Source organism: Colletes latitarsis, chromosome 2 (assembly GCF_051014445.1).
Source record: "Colletes latitarsis isolate SP2378_abdomen chromosome 2, iyColLati1, whole genome shotgun sequence".
Classification (NCBI taxonomy): Eukaryota; Metazoa; Arthropoda; class Insecta; order Hymenoptera; family Colletidae; genus Colletes; species Colletes latitarsis.
In genome coordinates, this window is record NC_135135.1 from 19,231,373 (window position 1) to 19,248,970 (window position 17,598).

The 17,598-nt window shown below is 46.6% G+C and overlaps 1 protein-coding gene across 2 annotated transcripts in view; it reads right to left on the bottom strand.

The window, feature by feature from the left end:
* Positions 1-4,197, bottom strand: part of Vvl (ventral veins lacking) — a 56,608-nt gene extending 52,411 nt beyond the window's left edge. For both annotated transcript variants that reach the window (XM_076783951.1, XM_076783949.1), the window contains exon 1: positions 497-4,197. In XM_076783951.1, coding sequence (XP_076640066.1) covers positions 1,683-3,053 — 1,371 coding nt within the window. In that variant the 5' untranslated portion in view covers positions 3,054-4,197 and the 3' untranslated portion in view covers positions 497-1,682. The remainder of the gene's footprint in view (positions 1-496) is intronic.
* Positions 4,198-17,598: the final 13,401 nt, after the last annotated feature.

The window sequence follows — 17,598 nt, forward strand, 5'->3', positions numbered from 1 at the left end:
AAGAGAGCAAAGACAGGAGGCTGCGGCGACCACCGAACGCAAGGTTCTCGCTCTGCGATTAGCCTCCGGGCGAACGGAATGACAATAATAACATTAATAATAATAATAATTAATAATAATCGGTAATAATAAAGAATAATAATAAAAATGACAATAAAGAGATGACGAAAAATATAATAGCGATAATAATAAAGACCATCCGTAACGATGACAAATAATAAATGACAGACCTGTCTCGTCGTTTACAATCGTTTCATTTTTTTTTTTTTCTCTCTTCTTCCTTCTTTCATCCGCGATACCTCGACAATAAAAACGTCGCAAATAATATATAATATAGCTACAACCTCTCGACGTTGCCATAGATTTCTCTCTCTCTCTCTCATATACATAGACTTTGTTTTTTTTATACATATATAATATTTATATCCATTCGTATATATATATTTATTTATTTATATATATATATATATATTTGTATTTATATTTATATACTTACTCTTTATACAGAAGGGGTTTTTCTTTGCGAGGGGGTACTGCTGTCGCTAGGATTCGGCACACGTTTTCCGGGACACGCGCGTCATTTTTTCCCCGTTCTGGGCGCGTGTCCTGTCCCTCTTCGCGAAAATCAGCTCGTCTCGTTCGTCTTTTCGTTTTATCTTGGTCGCGGCCCGCGCCGTCGATTCCCCACCGACTTTTTTATATCCCCGGTTCCATTTTCACGGGCGACGACAACGAAGAAGACGAGACGTCGACGATGCACGCTCTCTCACTTAACTTACTAGCATTTACGTGGTACATTATTTACAGTCCATATTTACTTATGTTACATCATCCGAGCGGGTTTGCCTCGAACAAATCCCGCGCGAACACACCGCTTCTTCGCCTCTGGCCGCGTCCGTCCGTCGCTGTCCGTCGAAGGACGATTCCCCGTGTCGTTCGTCGATGTCACACAACGCGCACTATGCCGCTACCCCCGTCGTCGCTGACGACGTTTAACGACGCGCAGCGTCCCATTATTTAATTTCTATTATTATACTTTTCCATATACCGAACGAACGAACGGCCGGGACGGACGGATCGAGCCGACGATCGTAACACGAATTTTTACGCACACTTTCCGGACACCAGGGTAGATAGAAAATCGCGCGGATCCAACGGAGACGTACGTAGGTACAACGTATCTAACACAGATGGAAACGATCGATGGGCATCCGGATTTTCTCGACGACGACGGCGACGATACCCTGGGGGCGTTGATGGTGACGACCATAGACGAGGAATGAGCGGCGGCGCGATTCCCATCGCGCCGTATAACGGGCCTCCCCGTTGGCCCGGGCTCGGCCTCGTTGAACCCCATTGAACCTCGTCGAAACGATTGAGACGATGATGACGATCACTGGCGCGCGCGCTGGACCCGGATCAGATCGGTCGCGGGTCGGTTACGTCGCGCCGTGATGGTAGGCTCCTCCGTCGAGCTGCCAACTAGGAGCGGACAGAACGCGAGACGCGTCGGGACAGCTCGTTGGCCACGGCTACGAAGTGGCCGAATAGCTGCCTGTGCGCGCCTGCAGGTAATGATGATAGAACGGAGGGAGCGTGTCCGGCGGCGACGAAACCACCGGGTTGTTCACTGAGTTTTGAGAGGTTATCGAGAGGCCCAACGGGGGAGGCCCGGGCGAACGCTAGTGGGCCGCCAACGAGTGGGCCGTGAGACCCTGAGGACTGAGCATCGGCGGACTGTGGCTGTGGCCCATCGGCGAGCCGTGAAGGTGATCCTGCGTGTGATATCCCTGATGCAGACCAGCCTGTCCCTGGTGACCGGGCGGCATACCCTCCATCATACCGTCGCCGAGCGTGTTCGGCGGCGTCATCCTCTTCTCCTTTTGCCGTCGGTTGCAGAACCACACCCGCACCACCTCTTTCTCGAGCTGCAAGCTGTCCGCCAGCGAGGTGATCTCCTGCGCGGACGGTTTCGGCTGTTTGTGAAAGTGTTGCTCGAGGGCGCCCTTCACGGACACCTCGATCGAGGTGCGCTTCTTTCGTTTCCTGCCCTGGGCGGCGATCTTGTCGATGCTCGTCGGCGAGCCGGTCGTCGAGTCCGCCTCCTCCAGCCACTTCTGCAGCAACGGCTTCAGCTTGCACATGTTCTTGAAGCTGAGCTGCAGCGCCTCGAACCTGCATATCGTCGTCTGCGAGAACACGTTCCCGTAGAGGGTGCCGAGCGCCAGACCTACGTCCGCCTGGGTGAACCCGAGCTTGATGCGACGTTGCTTGAACTGCTTCGCGAACGCCTCTAGGTCGTCCGAGGTCGGGGTGTCCTCCTCGCCGGCGCTGTGATCCCTGTCGTGCGCGTGGCCAGGGTGCAACGGGTGACCGACGGGCGAGCCCGGGTCCCTCAGGTTCGGATGAAGGCCGGTCTGGTGGTTGTGCAGCTGAGGATGATGCTGATGCGGATGGGAGTGCAGCATGCCGTTCATCGCGGCGTGGTAATGTTGTAGGGTGGTGGGCGAGGCCGCGCCACCGCTAGGATTGTAGTGGGCCGACGGTACGACGGGCGCGTGCCAAGGATGCGGCGAAGCCATCCCGGGCGATTGATGGGAACCGCCGCGATGATGCATCGACTGGTCGTTGGCCGCGGCCGCGGCCGCCGCTGCGGTCGCCGCCGCCGCAGTCAGAGGCTTCACGTCCAAACCCGCGTTCGTCTGGTGCGGATGATGATGCGGGTGATGGCTGGTGTGGTGCATCCCCATCGAGGACGCCCAGTGATCGCTGCTCGGTTGAAGGCTCACCCAGGGGTTCGCCGACGAGAGGCTCGCCGTCGGGTGCGACAACCCATTCGGCGACGGGGACGACGACACCTGATGATGATGATGGTGGTGGTGATGATGCTGAGGCGCCGGCATATACTTCATCTCCCCGGCATCGGCGGCGCTGCGAGGCGAGCCCGAGGAGTAGCCACCCACGGCGATGTTCATCCCGATCGCGGTACCCGAACCAACATCCAGCTCGGACGACACTGCGCTACCAATCGGCATGTACGTGGTAGCTGCCATCTACCTCCCCTCGTTCAGAGGTTTCGACAACCCTGTTACTCGCTATTTCCCTTAAACTGTCTTTCCTTCTTCCCAGCGTTCAGGGCTGCCCCGACAGGGCACCCTCTCGGTTTCGTTCTCTTCTCTCCTCGCCCCGACCGATTTCGTCAAAGTCCTTTTGCTTGTGTGTTCCTCTGGTTGCGTATTCCTTGGTATCCTGGTTGCGCGAATGCCGCGAATCGATCGGTAAACAAAACGATAAACTCAACCGTCCTTGTCACAGACTCCGGAACTTACGCGGAACCTCGTAACCGACTATCTGTTCTGCCGTGCTACGATGAATGTTCGAAGAACTCTGTTTCCTGGTCAGCGATCACCGATCACACGCAGCGCACAGTCCATCGTTCGCGACGACGCACCAAATCCCGAGCAAGCGGCATCGTCGCGCGTGCAAACAACTCGCAGTCCATAGTTTTGTCAGATCGACGATTGTAACCCGCGTACGGTACGACGAACATACAAACTGGTGGATTTCACCCGTCCACCGGGGAGGATTGCTCCTCCGGTGACGCTGCCGTAATCTCGGGTGTAAACGTACCCCGAGCCGCGGCTGTCGAGCGAAATTCTCGGAACAAAACCCGATAACACTCGCGAGGTCCTTTTACCGGTGGTGATCACTCATCGCCGGGACGCGTTATTATCACTTTGCTGGTCTCGTTCGCGAACCTAGTCGCTAGCCGATGGCAGACTCGTCGTGGACGGTGCACGTCGCGACACTCGCGTGAAGCAGTACGGTCAGGTACGACGCTGCTGGCGCGGGCACAGGACGGTACTCCGGGAACGCGAAACGGATCCGCGACGACGAGTGCGGACGAGCGGCAGCCAGCACGGTAGGCGAGTAAAAGGTGCACGGCGGTGTCTCCGGTTGCGCGCGTGTGCGTTTTCCTCGCGCACGGTTGTCTCTCCCGGTCGCGAGTGTGTGGTACGCGACGAACAAGAGCGAGAAAGAGGAGACAGAGTGAAAGAGAGAGAGAGAACGATCGTGTGTTGCGCGCGAGAGGAGAGACGACGGGTCGCAAAAGATCTCGCTCGGGCTCTCTCATGCGTTATGCATGTCGTAGCTGAGAGCGACTGACTGCCTCGCCTCGCAGCTCGCTCGAGGTTCCCGAGGCTCCCGGACCGCCGCACGGTGGAACCGACTCATGCGCGCCACCGTCCTGCACATCCCCACCACCGGCCAACGCTCGACCGCCGATTGGCTCGGCTCGCAAGGTGGCCGTCGACGAACGTCACCGTCGGGCGGAACCCGAACCGGCCGCGCCCCCTAGGCAGCCTACGCACCCCAGGCGCCACTGCTCTCACCCCTGTCCTCTCGCTCCGCGCCCCTACCGCGCCGCCACCACCGCCACCGCTGCTACGCTCCGACTCGCCTCGACCAGCTCCGAGCCTCCGCTCGACTGCGTCCGCTGACGTTGACGCCGTCACCGCGCGAACACCCAACGAGTCCGAAATCGAGGGGCCAGAAACCGTCAGCCGCGCGACTCGACCGCTCCTATCCGTGGCTCCGTGCACCCTTGCACCCGTACTCCGTTCCACGAACCATCTAGCGCGCAACCCTTACGCTACGGAAAGAGCTTCCTTCGGTTCTCTCGTCGTCGGCGATGCCGTTTTACAGCCGTCCTCGCGTATTCGCGCGTTCCTACGGAAGTCCGGTCACGGAGGTCGCGGAGCTGACGCAACAGGTCCCAATTTTCGAGGCTGACTCCGCGAAGCCGCCGGAACAGCGATAGAATATGCACCGATTCCTCCTAGCGTCGGAGATGCGCGGTTAGTCGCTTTTGTCGCTTTTTCGGTTTCACACGGAGGTAATTTTTAGCCCTTTGCGCTGCAGAAGCTCGATAGCTCCGAGACCCGCGTTTCTATCTTGACAAAAGATGGATGTTTGTAGAGTAGATTTTACCTATACGGCTTTTTTTTATGTCAAAGATTGGTGTTCGATGTAGAGACCAATATGTATATTATATTATGGGATTGTAGTTTGTTTCTTTTATTTGTTTACACGTAACTAGCATATTTTCCTCGCAACTTCTATCGTTTTAAATTCCTATCTCCGATAGTGGCGTAAAAGTGATTGATCCAATTTCAAACTTTTCCGTGCTCCCTTCTGAACTTCTATCGAGAGTGCAAATGAGAATTTCGAGACTTTTAAAATGACGTAGCTTCCACATAAATAAAATAGATTCAATTTTAAAAGAGTCGTGCAGAAATAATGCTACGTGAAAGGGAAAAATTCAGCACCCTAATGTTACGGGAATTTGCTTCAAAAATTTAGCGATACGAAAACAAACAATTGTATTTTTAAATAATTGGACGGACCGATTAGTAGGCAATATTGTACAGTTTTAAATACTTGAAAACACGATTTCTTTATTTTATAAACACAGATGTCCCTTATCTGATTAAACTCACGTATGACACCGTAATACGTACGAAGGAAACAAGTACCCATCGCAGATGTTTTGGAAATTACGTGCAAGGGAGTGGATTTGAGGAACGCTAAAATGTGTACGTAATTGTCATAAAATTATATGTCGAGGAGAGCGTGCCGTTCGAGCGCAAAGGGTTAATATATCTTTGTCGCCGAGCCGCAGAATCTTTACTTCGTGTTTGTTCCTTAGTCGATCGATATTCGGTTTAACCCCTTGCCTTGCAGAAACCATTAGAGACTGGGACGTAATTCAGGAAATCTTTATGCAAAAATAATGTTCGCTGTAATTATGATGTTTACTATTCGTAAAATGAATCTGTTCTTTTTGTGATTACTTAAAAAGAGGATTAAGCAATGGACGTTTGAAAAATTGTATTTAATTTGTACAACAAGGGGTGCAATAAGGAAATGCGTATTTTGAGTATCGAATCCGAATCATTTGTCTCGTTAGCTCGTTAGATCAATCGACTAGTTTTGTTTCTCGAGATGTTCGATCGATTCAGGCGACGGCGCGGTGCAAGCGATTTCGAGCGAAATGATGATCGCGCGAACAGTTGAATGGTATTTTATTTCAGCGGGCTCGCTATTCAAAGCGACCATTTGTAATCAGTTGTTATTGCATACAACAGATTTCACTGATCTACGCCATTATGGATGATAAAGAGAAATATTAATGAAACGATGCATTTGTTGGTGTAACAGGACAAGACCCACTTATTTCCGTTTCATTTTCCACCATATTCTCTTGTGTGTAAAGAGTACTCTCAAGCCTCCATTTTTTAAGTTCAAACTGAAAGAAGCGTTCAACCATCAAATGTTCTCATAAAAATAAACATCATTTATGTTTTCAACCGTCGAGCATTCCTTAAATTATATGCATATATCGCACAACATTGAACAAATGTTAAAAACCATATCTCACTAGACTATCCGGAACATTTAAAAATTATAGCTTGAATCGAATCAACGTTTCAATCTCTTTGTTTGGGTTTCCATCAGGAACTAAAAATCGACGTTAGATATGGAGATAGAACATTTTTACATAATCAGAAAGTGAAAAACGTTTTTTATATAATATAAGACAACGAGAATGATTTGCTAAGAAGGTTATGCAACCTGCAATGTTACGTAATCGACACTGATATAATATACAAACATTTTCGATCTCGTTATGTGTCCTCTTTAAGACGAGTAAATTTCACATAGCACAACAGAAGAAATAATATTTAAATATCAATATTTCGTTATATTACACTTTCAATCTACGTTTCTTTTATAACTGCATAACGAAAGCACGTCAACTGTTGAGTTTAATTTAAAAATAGTAAAACGTACGTAAACATAGTATCTCTTAACAATGTTGCAAACGAACAACGGCAGGCCAAAATTGCAGCCTGTCATAGATATACTTACATACGTGACTAACATATGAATATACAGTCTGCTATTTACTTATGAGTAAAAACGTAAAATAGGGTAATTAAAGAGAGCGAACAAGCTATTTCAGTTATTTCGTTTAAAAATACTAATCTTTTTGCATCCAATAGATTGATGTCTCCAAGAATTTCGAAGTTTCGTTTTTCGGGGGATTCGGTCCCACTTTGGGACGGCGGGACCGGAAGTGGCGCGCGCGCAACAGGTACTGGTGCTTCAGGTGATTAATTGGGAGGGAAAAGGGGGCCAGCAGGGCCCCGGAGGGGGTGGTATCAATAGGTACCGGCGAATGAAAAAAAAAAAAGAAATCTGGTTTCATCGGGCGCGAGTTAACGGCGAGCAAAGCCACGGGGAGGGAGGGAGAAGCCTCGCGAGTGAGCGAGCAAGCAAGGTTTAGTACATTTAAATGAGAGCCACAGGTAGCAGCATTATGCAGTACGTGCCAGCCACCCCTCAGGAGGGGTGAGTTAGATCATCGTGTGCCGGGGATCCCCTTGTGTCGTACCGTTTCAACTACCCAGCTGGCTTTGCGCCTTCGCACCTGTGGGCACCCCGAAGATCTGGAGGGGGCAGCGTGGATCTTTCCTTCTTTTTTTTATTTTTTATTTCCTTGATTAACAGTGTTTCTCGAAGCTATCGAACGCAAGGGTACAGAACTTATTTGCTCAGCTAGTATCTCGTCAGAGCAACGACTAGACATGGTTACGACACCGGAGTTAGGTATACTGGAGAGAGAATGGCTGGATGGGATTCAGATTTAGGGATTGGTAAAAGGTTATTTAATTCACTAGTGATCAGGAGTTGTGATCGCATAAAGTAATGACCGTTAGTGTAACTATTATGAAAACGTAATTTATCGGCGAAAGGATCGTGAACATCACTCAGAGACATTATTTATAGCTTCTTGCGGTATGCGAGTAAGAGGCGAAGCGAAGTAAATGCTATTGTAAAACCTAACCTGAATTTAGTATGCCCCCTGCTTTCAATCGAAGTTTCGCGTTATTTTCTATCGTCGACGCAACAATAACGCAATTGCGAAAATCTGGTTTTCCAAGAGACGAAGGAAATCAATTTCATTTAGTAACGTTTGTTATTAAATGGCGAAGGAAGCGTTTCATAATGTCGGGATCAAAGCAATCGTTAGCGTTCTCTAGTTTCCTTTAGAGAGTTATTCGCAGATAATGAAACGGAAGATCGGTATTCGATCTTGCGTAAAAAATATTAGTAAATTTTATTATATAAGAATCGAACGTCTAATACAGTGCAACTCGAAAAAGGCTGAAGGGACTCGTGATTGTATAAACTAATGACTAATAATGTTACTGTTATGAAAAAAACGAATTTATGGACGAAAGGACGGATTTTTATCGCATCGTGATCACTCGGGAGCGTTCTTTGCAACTCCTTGCGGTAATTACACTTGCTGCTGTATCCACTTGAGAGTCCTCTGGAGAACGATTCTCGCGAATAAAACAGTCAAGTGGACGCAGACATAAGAACCTCGTCGATACTAGTACGCATTCCAACTCTTAACCCTATCGAGCCTCGAGTCGACGGATTTCAGAAAATCGAGCTTTCCGGTTGTTCGTTAAATATAATAATAACAAAGGAGGCTCATCGATGGAAACGACGATAGCATAAAAGGACTTTCGATTCTTCGAGATCGTACCAAAACTAATGCGTCGGCCATTCCGAACGACCGTCCACAAAGTGCAACAGATGCCGCGACGTTTCTGGGTCATCGTGGGAGAACTTCGTTCCGAATTCCGCTGCGATTTTGTCGCACGACCCGATAAAACGGAAGGAAGTTGCGCAAGAAGATGAAACGACGATGAAGACACACGCTAATGCTAATAACAAATCGATTTTTCCTTTCGAGAAAATATTCTTATTTTGTCCCGACTCCAATCGTTCAACCAAGTTCATTGTGTATTTCATATGTATATAAATTAGAATTTATATATTTATATATTATAGCATTTGTATATTTATATATTATAGTATTTGTATATTGAAGCAGTCAAAATGACCCATTCGTAATTTCTAATAAATCTGATGTCACCATTAACAAACATCGTACACATTTTGTCTAAACTTTCTTTGGTAAACTTTACACAACTGTCCATAATTTGAAGATCAACAACCCCCACACAAACTTTACAATCATAAAACGGTCACACGTTGCACGAATTTTATTTTGTTAATTGTTGAATTCCTGTATTTCCTCTGAACTGAAAGAATGTTGAAGAAAATATCGCAGCCTGTGTTTCTGCAAGCTGATCTTTGACCTAATATTATACATAATAATAAGATAAGTGCACCATATTCTTCAAATATAAGTATTCCATATTACGAGCACTATGAGCCTAACGTGGAAAATGAGATCAGTAAAAAAAAGTAAACATTCCCTAAACCGTTATTACATTTTAACTTTGACTGTTACCAGTCAAAGGAGCATAAGGTATTTAAGTTTTTAAGTGAAGCAAGTGTGACACGTGTATAAAAAAAAAAAATTATTCCACATTAGGGCAACTGACCCTATCGTATATGGTCCCAGTTGGTACCCAAACGTATTTCCACGCATTTCGACGCGATTATCTGGAATAAACTGTCGCAGGACGGAAAGTCGATGGTGCGATCGTGGCCTAAGAGAGTCCGAGGGGGCAGTTTTAGCTCACGCACGTCCCGGGGGCAAGCTAATATCGACTGACATCGCGGAAGAACGCTGACCGGTAAGCTCTGACGCGGGGACGGCTCATCGCGGTCCGTTCGCTAACGATAAGTATAGTCGGGCTCTTACCGAACCTAGGAATTTCGTGCGCAACGCCGATGCCAATTATGCCCGGCTCTGTCATTTACGCGGCCCGTTATTACACGCCGCGCGCGCGGCCCGTTTCGCTGGAATTACGAGCATTTTAATATCTGCCCGCCATTATCGCTTCTTCGCCAACTTTATTACACGCGCTCGCCGGGCAACCGCCTTTCTCCATCGGGCACGTCGCCCCGCGAAAGCGCAGAAAGGGCACTGGACGAGACACCAATCTAACAATTTAGATAATCACTGCCTCCGTAATCGATGGATTACTCGTAAACATTGATCTTTCGAGCCCAGTATTAAATACAACTAATTTGCGTTCCATCAGAAAATGTTATTATCAACCCCTTGACGTAAATAATTTGTCGAACGTATGCTGTTTAAGTTTCTTCAAAATTCTTCGTACAAAGAATGGCCACGAGAAAGAATAGATTTGTTTTATGAATACCTCGTAAATGTAAAAATGAGTTGATTTTAATATACAGGGTGTTCGGCCACCCCTGGGAAAAATTTTAATGAGAGATTCTAGAGGCCAAAATAAGACGAAAATCAAGAATACCAATTTGTTGATGGAGGCTTCGTTAAAAAGTTATTAACAATTATATTCATAAATTTCAAATCGTTCTGGAAAAATTATTTTCAGTTGCGGTGGTCAATTACAATCATTTATGGTGAACAGACATAACCCCGAAATCTTGCGCATTTTCGAGAAAAAAATTCAGTACTTTAACGGAACTTTAAACGTTAATAACTTTTTAACGGAGTCTCCATCAACAAATTGGTATTCTTGATTTTCGTCTTATTTTGGCCTCTAGAATCTTCCATTAAAATTTTTCCCAGGGGTGGCCGAACACCCTGTATATAAGACTCAATGACCAGTGAGTAGACTCATTATTGTGAATCTTGACACCAAAAACTTGTGTCGTACTCGTCATTGTATTGTTTAACTTCCATATTTCCTCTCAGACGACTAAGTCCTACGTGAAAAATTTTACAGTAGACGATGTTGAATATCTATTTACATTTGCATATTCTGTGGAGATTCCCATGGGGATCTATGATGTATGATTAGCGAATTGAGTTTGTTAGTAAATGGAGAACTATGAGGACAGGCACGTGCTAAATAAGTCGCACTAATATTAAAATATGAAGATACTAAATGCTAAAAAGAAACAAAATTTAAATAATTCGACGGATTTGGTCGGGGCAGCGAACGCGTTAAGCGTTAGTGGGTGTCGCGCGTGGTTTCCATCCTTTTTTTATCCGCGCGACGAATGCTCCTTTCCGTTTCTTCTCTCGGCGTCCCGCGGCGTCTCGATCGATCGCGACGGGCCGCCTTCGTAATGCACCCTTAATTCGATTTCGCGCAGCCCCATTGTGTCAAATTGGATCGAACGCTGCCGTGAAATATTTGCTTAGGACCCGACAGGTAGCGAGTCGGCCGGTTGCTCAGCGGGGACGGACGAACGGTCGTAGGAAACAAGGGAAGCGGGACCAGCAACCGGGCCACTCAGCGTGAAAACACTTTTGCTACCTGGAACCGTTCGCTTGCATAACTTGCCCCGGTCTTTACTGACCCGGCACACCCCGCTGCACCTTGTCAGGGGACCTTCGTGGGGCGCGAAAACATTTGTGAAAAACAACGGGGACACGGAGCACGGGGCTGTAAATTACGCTCGAAAATAGACCGTTCCTATGATCGAGATTCGTTAACGAAAGTTTGTTGGAAAAGATCTCTGCTCGAATAGTGTAACGTTCGTGTAAAGCTAATTCTGAAATCGGTGGTTCGAGGCGCGTCGTTCGACAGAAGTTTCGGAATTTAGAACGTGTCGTAGGTCACGGCAGCCGTAAAAAATGGAACGATCGTCGGCGACCCCCGTGCGTGAATGAAGGACGCTAACCGGCGTAATTTCGCCGCCTTTATGTTTCGAATGAATATTTTAATATTTTAATACGAAATACGCTGCGAGGGATTTTACGGGCGCGCCGCTATACAGCTATTCCTCGTGGCCGCGAGGTGCTTCCCCGTTGGCCACGCGGCGAGAGGGGCAGGGCGGCGTGGCAGGGGCGAAAGAAACGAATAAAGGGTAGGAAGAAAGACGCGATAAGACGCGACAAGGAGCGAGAAAAAGAGGAAAACGAGTCCGCGGCGCTGGAAACGGCGGAAAAGGGAGAGAAACCTGAACGGTATCCGTGGAAGGGGAAACGGTTCGGGTGGGGATGAGACGCTGACGGTGGGGGTAAAGTGATCGGAGGGAGGAGCGAAGGAAAGAGAACCGACTATTTGGAGAAAGACGGTGGCGTCGGTGAGGAAACTGCTCGCCAGGTGGCAGCAGCGCGCGGGGAACCAGTAACCCAGAGGGGTAGAAAAATTCCGCCAACATCCCCTGCGCGAGGATTTCCCGAAAGATCGAGGGGATTGTTCGGTTGTGGTGCTGCCATCCCATGGGAACGACTTGAACCAACGTACCCGGTGAAAGGAACCGCTGGTAAACGGAATGATCGACCGTCGAGCATGGGAAAATCACGCTCGACGGGGAAAACCCAGCGAATCCTTTCGAAAGTTTTTAACAAGGTTACTAATCGGTTAAGGCTGTAATCTTTCGGAGGATTACTTCAACGTGTAACGAATTTTCGAATAAGGGCGATAGAACAATATAAGTTTATTAACTTCGTTTATAATAATCTTTGATATATACAGAAAGAGATCGAAATTACAGTTTGAACAGCAAGCGTTATCCTATGGATTTTTGCAAACAATTCAATAAAATCGTTTGGTTCTTGACGAAGAACCTGACTATAACTCGGGGACTTTGACTATCTTCAACTTACGATCGCGAAGCTGTTTCGACGGCGAGAAATTCATCGACGAAAGAAAATGGAGGATCGATCGAACGAACGGAAAGGAAAAAGTTCGTCGCGGTTTCGTCGTTTAACGTTTCGTCGAGTTGCAAGACGGGAGGGGAAATCGATAGCCGGCGCGTGGAGCGATGCGAGGAGCGCGAAGAAATATGTCAACGATGGAGGGGAGAAAAAGACAATGGTTTTATTTACTGCCGGGGACTCGTGACCCGAATTTTTACGATCCACGACGGCGAAACGACGCGATTCCATCTCGGGAAAACCGCGACGCATCGACGCGTGAATCTGATGTCTCGTTAAGGAACAGCGAAACGTCATTTTTCTTTTCTTTTCTTTTCGAAGACGCACCATTGCATTTTGTAATTTTCAAGTGTATATCTCTTTGGTTTGGACTTGAACAAATGTCGAGGCAAAGGAACTCCTGAGATAAAAACTGACACTCGAGTCACATAGGTGTGCAAAGGGTTAAAAAAACCAAAATGCAATCGACGATATCTACTTACAAGGAACGTCGATTTTTCTTAAATATTCGTTTTTAGTTTTTAATAATTTTGTTTGACACCCTACCGAAAAATTGTCTAATACTTTTTTGTAGGTACCGCAGCAGTATCGAGATAGCCGTTTCGAGCCAAAACTTCAAGGGGTGGTTTCACCCCTTAAACTCGAGTTACCGCAGCTAAAAAAAAATACGTGTCGATTATTTTCGGCTGCTTTATAAGTGTACGAAGTTTCATCAAAATCGAAGCCAGACCGTTCACGAAGGTTCCTTGTTAATAAGTCTACGGGGTTAAGGGTTAATGGATATCACTCGGTTGACAGAAACGAAAGGACGTAAACGCGGCGGTAGTTGGCCCTCTCGGGTCCCAAATCGTTCGTTAAAGCGTCATAAGCGACGGCGGGAATGGATTAAGCTTGTTCAGGATTCGATTATAGCTGGCGGGAGGATCGAATCGCCACGGACTAACTTCGCCGACCGCGATCCTTGGCGGTAGCGACGCGAAACTCGCAAAGGGACTCGCGGCATACGAGAATTTGCGTTTGAAATCGAGCACGGGGGCCGTACTCGAACCTCGCACGGACGCCTTCCGGACCTGCAAACTATTTTGAACCCGCGCTCCAAGGACCCAGCGAGAAACTTCTCCGACGTGACCACGTAACACGATTACAGACGACGCTGAGAGATTACGCGACCGTTCCTTGATATCCCATCACCGAAAAGTAGCGACAGGACCAATGGGTTGCAACGGAGCAATTGCATCCCCCAGGATTACGAATATTCATTTGTCTTTTTAAGAATGTCAACTTTGGAATATTGCAATCGCCTATTTTGAAAATTTCTTGATTTCTTGGGAAATCGTATCAGGAATCATCGATCTGGCGAATAAAAAGCACTAAGGATTTCGAAATATGACTCAATACCAAATAATTTTTTAAACGTATATTATTTAATTTTGTTTAAATGTGTTCGTGCAAGGAATGACCACGAAAAAGAACAGTGTTTTACGAGAATGTAAAAAGTGTTAATTTTAATATGTAAGACTCAATGACCAGTAGCCTCATGATTGTGAAACTTGGCATCAAGAATTGTAACGAGTCAGACACGTTGTTGTACGACAAAGGGGTCAATGTGATGGAGAAGAACAGAAACGAAATTCTCGGGCAGTGATCGAAGTTGACGTTTCTCGATAGTGCAAACAATCGTTGGGCGAGAAGTCGACGGTCCCTCGGTCGACTGAAGCCCGACGAAACCGCGAGACGCGTCCTTCGAGCGCGTCGAGGCCCGCGGGCTTCTCCACCCTTCCCCTCCCTCGCCACTCCATCCTTTCACTACAGAACGAAACCGCAGGAAGGGCCGAAAGTTTCGCGAGATAACGATCGAAGCCTGAAATATGCACCACGCCAATTTGCCGATCAAAATTATTATTAAGAGGTACCTCTGGCGAAGGGGCCGCCGTGGGAGAGAAAGAGGGGTTCGATCGAGGGGAAAGGGGCTAGGGAGAGGGGGGTTGAAACGCCCCTACCACCGTCGCCGTCGCACCGAACCGGCGGCTCCTTCTCGTTTTGCACCGTCAGGCTGTAATATTCGATGTGCGAAAATCGGAAAGGCCCGAAAGACCGGGGCCAGGCCACCAGGAGGAAAGGAGAGGCGCGCGCGCTCGTGGGTAGAGGCCCGTCTGCGTCGCTTATGAAATATATCGTAAACCTTCGGAGAAAGCCGGACGAGCGCGAAGGAAAAGGAAGAAGAAGGTGGAAGACACGGGGAACGTACGTGGAAAGATCGCGGCGAGAAGGGGTTGTTGGAGGAAGGGAGGGCGAGAGACGGGCGTCGCGAGGTGGAAGAAAGACGCAGAGACTGGAGGCTAAGCCTGTAATCACGAGATGGCCAGGAGCTACTGCAGCTGATTGTTATCTTGTATCTACACCCACCACTTTATCGCCGGCCATCTTATTATCCTGGACATATTGACGTCACGCACGTACACCAAGCAGGATGCCTTCCTCCTCGCGAGGCTCGTTCGTCGTTCATCCCTCTCGAGGGAGGGGGCTCGAAGGGGAGATCGCGGACCCAGCTGACCGTCGCTATCAATCTCGAAAAACACGTGGAAAGTTTCAATTTTATTTGATCTTCGATCTCTCTTCCCTCTTATGCCAATTTATAAGTTATACGGATCCAGTGTTTTAGGAGAGCAACCATTCTTTCGCGCGTACAAAAATTCACGACACAAGTAGATGCACGGTATATCTCGAGGACTGGCTGTGTATAATTTGTCGGAGACATGATTGAGTATGTAGAGTTAAGATTCTCAAGGCGTACTCGTGGCACCATTAATAAACTGCTCTTTAAAAACTACCCCTTTGAAACGTTGACTTATTCGTTGAAAGGACAGTCGCCTCTAATCTGATTTTCGGATATTGTAAAGTTAATAATTTTATGGAGTAAAATATACAGAGTGAGACACGAACCAGTACCCACGATTGTTCAGTCCATTTCAATAGTTAATCAGTATTTAACCGATAAGAAATTACAGGTGCTTAAATTTAAAAGGAAATTGATTTTCGATCAGAAATTAAGGTTACTGTTGTATTTTTAAATGTAACTAGCTATTTTTGATTTCATAGTATTGCAGGCGACGTCGAGACGAATTCAACTGCTACACTATGACCTTCAGATGACATTGAAATTATTTTACATTATATTTGACATTATTCTGCGATACGTAACACTGAGGATTGCATTTGAGTGGCTGAAAGGGGCTGAAAAATCGTGGGGACTAGTTCGTGCCTCACCCTGTATATCGAAAGATGAAACAAATAACTGTGCGAAAGTATAACTTGAATATTTCCCACTTTTTCCATAAAAACTGCCCTTCATGACCAAAAATATTATAACGAGGAAAGAAAATCCTGTCAAAGCGTTGCAGTACGAAAGAATTATTATAAAACTTTCACGGTAAGAATTAATTGCAGAAACGTGCAACGTCCACGATCATTCTGGGATCTCGATCCCGATAATTAATCGATTCGCAGAAACGACGCGTTCAAGCCAGCCACGAGGTAGTTATTATCAATCGAATCGTTCGAATTCAGAACGATACGAATCGCGAATTTCTCCTCCTGGTCTCTTTTGCCGATTGAAAAGATCGAGGATGTCCTCGCGCAACCGGCCATTCGGATGCAAGGTGGCTGCGCAACGTGGAAGAAGAACGTCGAGGGATCTGGGTAACCAATCATAGCCACGCAGTCGCGATAAATTAAACGTTTACAAGTCGTTATTACGACTCGATCCGATCGCAGACGCTTTTCATACAAAGTTTACATTACCGATGGCCGAGCGACTCCGCAAGAAGTTTCTTTCGTCGACCGGCCTCTTCGATTTCGCGGTTGGAAAAACGCGAGACGATGGATTTAGAAGTTTGCCGTCGAAAGCCCGGAGATACGGATAGAGAGGATCTCCGAAGGATAGAGTACACGTGTACGTTCCGATCGTACAGGATACACGTTATAGATCGACGATTCCACCGCGGACGTGTACACGGTACCAGTCGGAGGAACGGCCGCAAAGTTTACAACCACCTTGCCTCGAAGACTATTTATTTGTTCAATTTACTCCTTTTCAATTTGTCCTCGTGCACCGAGAACACTCCAATCGTCAGATTCAAAGAATAAATCCAGAATAAAGAATTGTTTTCCTTAGTGTTTTAACCCATTTGCATCATTAGCGTATATACAGGGTGTTCGGCCACCCCTCGGAAAAGTTTTAATGGGAGATTCTGGAGGCCAAAATAAGACGAAAATCAAGAACACCAATTTGTTGATGGAGGCTTCGTTAAAAAGTTATTAACAATTAAATTCAAAAATTTCGAATTGTTCTGGAAAAATTATTTTCGGTTGCGGGGGTCAATTACAATCATTTTTGGTGAATACACATACCTTCGAAATCCTACGCACTTTCGAGAAAAAAATTCGAGTAGGTACTGAAATTTTTAGATAAAATTAAAAAATGTTAAATTATACTAAAAAAATTATACGTAGTTACAAGGGTCAATTACAAGCATTTTTGGTGAATAGACATACCCTCGAAATCCTACGCACTTTCGAGAAAAAAATTCGAGAAGGTGTGAAATTTTTTGACGAAATTAAAATATTCCAAATCGTTCTGAAAAAAATATTATTAGCTGTGGGGGTCAATTACAATCGTTTTTGGTGAATAGACATACCCCCGAAATCCTGCGCATTTTCGAGAAAAAAATTTGAGTAGGTACTGAAATTTTTAGATAAAATTAAAATATGTCAAATCATACTAAAAAAATTATACGTAGTTACAAGGGTCAATTACAAGTATTTTTGGTGAATAGACATACCTTCGAAATCCTACGCACTTTCGAGAAAAAAATTCGAGAAGGTGTGAAATTTTTCGACGAAATTAAAATATTCCAAATCGTTCTGAAAAAAATATTGTTAGCTGT